The 5,794-nt window shown below is 40.5% G+C and overlaps 2 protein-coding genes and 1 long non-coding RNA gene across 4 annotated transcripts in view; all 3 read left to right on the top strand.

Moving 5' to 3' along the window:
* The window catches only part of LOC116693759 (hyaluronidase PH-20), a 7,774-nt gene extending 7,199 nt beyond the window's left edge, over positions 1–575 (top strand). Inside the window, exon 4 of the mRNA XM_032522987.1 lies at positions 18–575. Coding sequence (XP_032378878.1) covers positions 18–347 — 330 coding nt within the window. The 3' untranslated portion in view covers positions 348–575. The remainder of the gene's footprint in view (positions 1–17) is intronic.
* LOC116693809 (uncharacterized) overlaps positions 1–1,641 on the top strand; it is a 15,821-nt gene extending 14,180 nt beyond the window's left edge. The window contains exon 3 of the long non-coding RNA XR_004332991.1: positions 1,627–1,641. This is a non-coding gene — a long non-coding RNA (uncharacterized LOC116693809). The remainder of the gene's footprint in view (positions 1–1,626) is intronic.
* A 701-nt stretch (positions 1,642–2,342) lies between these two features.
* LOC116693756 (hyaluronidase PH-20) overlaps positions 2,343–5,794 on the top strand; it is a 7,264-nt gene continuing 3,812 nt past the window's right edge. The window contains exon 1 of one of the 2 annotated variants that reach the window (XM_032522984.1): positions 2,343–2,595. In XM_032522984.1, coding sequence (XP_032378875.1) covers positions 2,538–2,595 — 58 coding nt within the window. In that variant the 5' untranslated portion in view covers positions 2,343–2,537. Of the gene's footprint in view, positions 2,596–4,711; positions 4,813–5,794 lie in introns of those variants that run through there. The other variant, XM_032522985.1, reaches the window with a different exon arrangement.

Raw genomic sequence — 5,794 nt, 5'->3', positions numbered from 1 at the left:
CCACCCCTTCCCTTTAGGCTGCCTGTCAGTCTCTGTCTGAGTACCTGACCTCCACCTTTGACCCATACATCGCCAATGTGACTGCGGCCGCCATGCTCTGCAGCGAGGTCCTGTGCCAGAACAAGGGTCGCTGCGTCAGGAAGGACTACAACTCCCCCCACTACCTGCACCTGAACCCCGCCCACTTCAGCATCATTCGGGCTGAGAGGAAGTACGTGGCCATCGGTCTTCCATCCGCCGCTGACCTGGACGCCTGGGGCGAACACTTCACCTGCCAGTGCTACGCGGGGGGGAGCTGTTCCCCCAGTCTGGTGCATCCCGCCAAAATAAAACGCATCTGGGTTTAATCCACAAAAGTTTTTTGGAATTGTGCCTCCTGCTAATCCAAAATGTAGTCATTAAAACTACTGTCTGTAATGTGAAAGTATGGCAACATTTAAAAAACCGAAAAATATAATGTAAAAAAAAATAAAATATTTTGCAAATTACATCATTTAATGCGAGTCTTTCCCATGTCAGACTGATATGTGAATTGAACACCAAAAGGCACCTTACTAAATGGTTCTCTAAAAACATTTTTTGGCAACTTGTTTTTGTTTCATTGACAATCCGATTGTGTTAAAGACGAAATGGACCCGAGACAACTTCAAGACATACCTTTGATCGCTGAGCACAGTCCTTTAGAGTCTGAAAAAATTAAAAGTGTCATTTAAAGGCTAAGGCATCCTTAAACATTGTATTAAAAAGGAATCATTGTGTACAAGTTCACACATTATGATAGATATGAAAGTCTGATATTCTCCACAGTTGTGCGTAAAACTACTTTGAGAACTTTGGTTGTTACATGAAAAAAACACACATGTTACAAACACACGAAATGCCCTCCACTAAATAAAACATACTGTTCGGAGGAAGTAAGATTCAAAAACACACCTGCAAGTACTGATTAATCCCGTTGGGGGCGCCAAAGACAAAGAAATGCCTTTTCCTTCTCACTAAAAGAGTGGGTCCCTCAACAGCAACATAAAGAAAGGGAAATCCATGCAGCAGCATTGCTTTGTTGTCCTGGGATGCTCAATGTGTGATTAAAAGTCAGCAAGCCTTGCCTAACCACAGTACAATAACTCACATATTCAAAAGATTACACACATTTTTCTTTTGGATTGTACGTGTTTGCTACACATTTAAAGCTTTAGTGTGTTACTTTTAGTTTATGATATTAATGAACGTCTGTTACATTCAAGCCATTGCCAAGTGAGTTGCCACAAAGCTAATTAAGACCATCAGCTCCACTCAACTGTCTCTGTATTTCTCAGCATGACTATATTCAGAAGACTGCGTCATCAAGCAACTTTTGCGTGTAGAAACTCGAGTGAAGATAGTTACCTCTTCTGAAGAGTCCATCATGTTTTTTATCAATCTTCTGTGTCGTTCTTGCATATTAGCAAATGCGTGGAGGAGGGAAGGGTGTCCGATCACAGAAGGCTTGTATCATTTGGATGCGCCAACAGTGTTGTTGTCATTACTTAGACTTTCTCATGGGGGCGACAGAAACTACGCCCTACAGCTTCAAACAGTCCAAACAGAAGATAAGAATAACTTTCTAAATAACTTTGTGTTTATGAGAATTGGTGATCACCTAGTCTCACATTGCCAGACCTTCCTCCATAGGGCGCACAGCATTCTGGGATAGGAGGAAAATGGGCTCTGACTTACTGGCATTTCTTTGAACCAATCACAATCATTTTGGCACAAGACAGCAATGGTGCCTCTGCACAATAGCCTCAGGAAGGAACTAATATGGTTGGAACGTGTGTACGTTCAAAGGTAGTTTTGGTCGTGCAACAGAAAACTCTGATTGGACAGATAGTCCAGCTAGCTGTCTGGGTTTACCCTGCAGAGATCTGAGGAGCAGGTGACCATAGTCCTCATAAATAGGTCAAAGTTTATAATGCCAACACAAAGAAAGCAGAAGATAACGGACATTTAATCGAAATGAGGGAGATCCAGGGGAATTTCAGGCGGCACCTGCACAATCCTGGAAATGAAACACCGTCGATATAGACTAGTGGTCTCCCCATAAATTCCGTCTTCTGGCAAATCTTAGTTGGACCCTAATTAAAAGTCTGTTAATATAGACAGAATTTTAACTTTGAGCAGAAGTTAATGATGACCGAGTTTCTTTATGTTAATGACAAAACCGGGTAGATTTCCTTCAGCTCAGTGCATTTTCAACCACAGCTGAACGAGTTAAAAACTCACTGCATTCTTTGCGTGTCATGGCAGAGGCTTCGAATGCTTGTCCACACATTGTCCTCATCCTCTTCCTCGGCTATCTTCCTTTAGGGTGAGAGAAGGAAGGGGAGCTAGTCCTCAGCCTGGGACACATCAGGACGTCCTAATGAAAAACAGAACACATCGGGCCTGCAAATCATTACGCGCTCACAAAAAGTCTTCAGTGTGTAACTGAAGCTCCTGCAGCAGCTTATTTAAACTGGAGCTATGTAAACTCTCAGAGAAGAAGGATCTAAACATTCATGATACAACCCACCGAGTGTGCAGTTTGGACATCCAGAAGTTGGACCCCCAGGTCAGGTTGGTGCTTATTTAATGATGTCTCTTTTGGGTTCATAGATGTATTGACGTTTTCCAAACTTGAGCATTACAGAGGTCCAGTTCACCAGCAGCTGTGACAATGTTTCTACCTTGACTATAACCCAGCAGAAGTGCAATTTTTCAAACTGTTAATATGTAATTAGTCTCACTTTGCCAAGCCTTCCTAAAATTAATAAGGCCGGGACAAGTCCGGGTCAAAATGTTTTGACCCGAACGTCTCTAAGATAGTGAGTCCTACACCTGTTTCATCAGCACAACACAAACAAAAGTATCATTCTAGTAAGATATTCAGGATTAAAATGAGGTAGGAAGATTGGGGGATCTTCTTTTGGATTGTGTTTGCTTGATTGACAGGTATCCAGACCCAACACACTGAGGTTTGGGGGATTTTCCGGTCGGATGTTGGAGGTGAGCACAGGTGTGTAATTTACGGGGAGGGATCAGGATGGGGTTACAAGAAATACAGAAATATTCACTAGAATGCAGGAAATGAAGCATTTGATGCTCAAAGTTTCCTTGGGGCACGACCCAGACACCCCGGGTACAATTTGTAATGTACCCGTAATGTTGAAACAAACGTTTTTGCTAGATAGGTGGGGATCTCAACACCAACAATGTTGAACCCAATGTTACACTCAACAGTGTGTACAATACAACAACACACTTAAAGTGCAGTCATTATGGTGCTATTAGTATGTCCTGGTGGGGAAGAATGGAGAGCTTTAGGGTAAGATGGTCTAGGATGGGTCAAAAAAACATTTCCGTGGTGTTTGGTCTCCTGAACACGTCCAACCTGGACGCCTGGGCGAAACAGACACCTGTCAGTGCTTTGCAGGCAAACAAACTGTCGCATCTGACCAAAATCAAACTCATCTGGGTTTAATCAGTTTACTGTTTTCAGAACGGAGACTCTTTCTGATCCACAGACGTTACAATTTAGTCATTAAAGCAAAGTAAACTGTAATTTGATGAAATTATGCCCTCATCCACATTTTGTCAGAAAAGAAATCAGATGATACATTTAGCAAGTTAGATAATTCAATTTTCCCATGTCAGACACACTACTGATTTTTTAGAATTGAAAACCAAAAAGGTGACTTAAAAAATGCTTTTTCCATCTGTGTGATTGAAATAAGCTAAACTAAAGGGAACCTCGGCAGTGGCCAGGAGTAAAGCTGGCACCTTTACAGCTGAAGAAATGACTTCCCGACTGGAAACATCCACACTGCATTCCCATTGTAAGATAAGGCCTCGGGGGAGGTCTGTAGTCTCAGAGTGCCGTTTGGGTTTCTTATATAAATGGGGCCAAAAGGTCAGGGCAAGGATTTGCTACAGATTTAAACAGCCAAAATAGAAGAAAATAACTTGTGTTTATCAGAAGTCCTGATTTTGAGGACATCTCCCAATAATTCTTTCTTTTGGCAAAGCTTTGTTGGACCCATGTTGATCAAATCCAACTGAAAACCTGTGAAAAACGTTTTTTTGTGGCTTTTTTATTGCCTTTACGAGTAGGAAAGATTAAGACAGGAAAATGGGAGAGAGGGGGGGAATGACATTAGCCTCCGACCCCCAGGTGGGAACCAAACACACGGCCGCTGCAACAAGGACTGACCCTCTGCACATCGACCAGGTGAACGAACCAGGCGCCCCGAGTTGATATCAATTTTAACTCTGAGCAGAAGTTGATTTTGATCTGTGATGGAATCCACCAAACGTCTTTTTCATGTGATTTATGAGTCTGATGATGAAACCGGGAGAGGACGGCCTAATTAAAAACAGGGGGAGCCTTGGAACTGACAAACTATACTAAAGTGTTACCAAACAAGTCAGAAAAGATAACTGAATACATCAATAAATAATACTGGTTATTTAATAATTAAAATAGAGTAACATGTAAATACATCTAAAGCGTCATCCATTTATTTTAACCTCAAATGTATTAATACAAAATATATACACATTTATACACTTCAAGTCCGATGTGACACTCACGGGAAAATCCTTGTTCTGGCATAAATGAGATCTGAGGTGGATTTGGGTTTTTATTTAAACAGCAACAAATTCTGCCTGTTAGTGATGATGTCAGAATGCAACATTTAAATGTACATTTGTAAAAATACATCCAACTGTGATTTTGAGGCTTTCTCTGCTAAGACTTTTTGAACTGGCACTTCTTGATTCCTGTTGTTAAACCAGGTAAGCTACAGAACAGGTGTGAGGTTGTTGTCCTCTTTACGTTGTTAGCCTGAAAGCTAAATGTTACAATCCTGCAAATCTGGAAAGGTTTTCCTACTTTTAAGTTCCTTGAATATTGTCTTCCCCCCTAATGTTGGAACAAGAATCTGCAGCCAGTGTCGGCATGCGTACATGTGCACATTGTTGATGTTTTGCAGATTTATTAGGTATTATCTTAGTTTTTGATGTTAGCATGCTGAGGCTTGCTAATTAGCACTAAACTAAAGGGCAATGTTGTTAGTATTGCAGGTATTTCATCATAAACAAGTTTAAATCTTGACCTGATAATGGCGCTAAATTCAAGGAATCACCAAAATAATTTCAAGTGGTTGGTGACATTTACCAAATTTCATTTTCCTCCCAAACGTTGTTGAGCTATGGCAACCAAAGTCTACGTATTAGACACGCTATCATGTTGATCCGGCTCTTCTCTAAAGCTTAATTTTTCCATTGAGTGAAATATTCACCACTTTTTTAAGGCTGTACCTTTCCATCAGATGGAAATATTTTACACGTGCTGCATTTTGGACACATCCTCTTTCATTCAGCCTTTAGAAGCGCTAGGATCTCCAGAATTTAAAGATTTTGTAAGTCTGAACAATTATTACATTTATACAACATAAGATTATAAAGTTCAAGGGGTTAAATATTGTCATATGTCCTTAACATCTGCAAAAATATATTAAATTAATGTTACGGAAAGACATCTCTTAGGTCAACTTTGTTTCTGCCTATGAACTGTTGGATTTGTTAAATGTCAATACAATCGTGTAATACTTCTTTGTGTACCACCAATTGTAGAAATGTAATTTGTTGATTTATTTTTGTCCGTTTGGGGAGAATATTTATGGCTCTAAACAATAAAAATAGAGTAAAAGCTACAAGCTACTGACTTAGACTTAGACTTCTCTTTCTTGATCCTTTTGGGATGACTCCCGCGAGG

The sequence above is a fragment of the Etheostoma spectabile genome, chromosome 8, assembly GCF_008692095.1.
Source record: "Etheostoma spectabile isolate EspeVRDwgs_2016 chromosome 8, UIUC_Espe_1.0, whole genome shotgun sequence".
Taxonomy (NCBI): Eukaryota; Metazoa; Chordata; class Actinopteri; order Perciformes; family Percidae; genus Etheostoma; species Etheostoma spectabile.
This window is presented reverse-complemented; position numbering and strand designations above follow the sequence as displayed.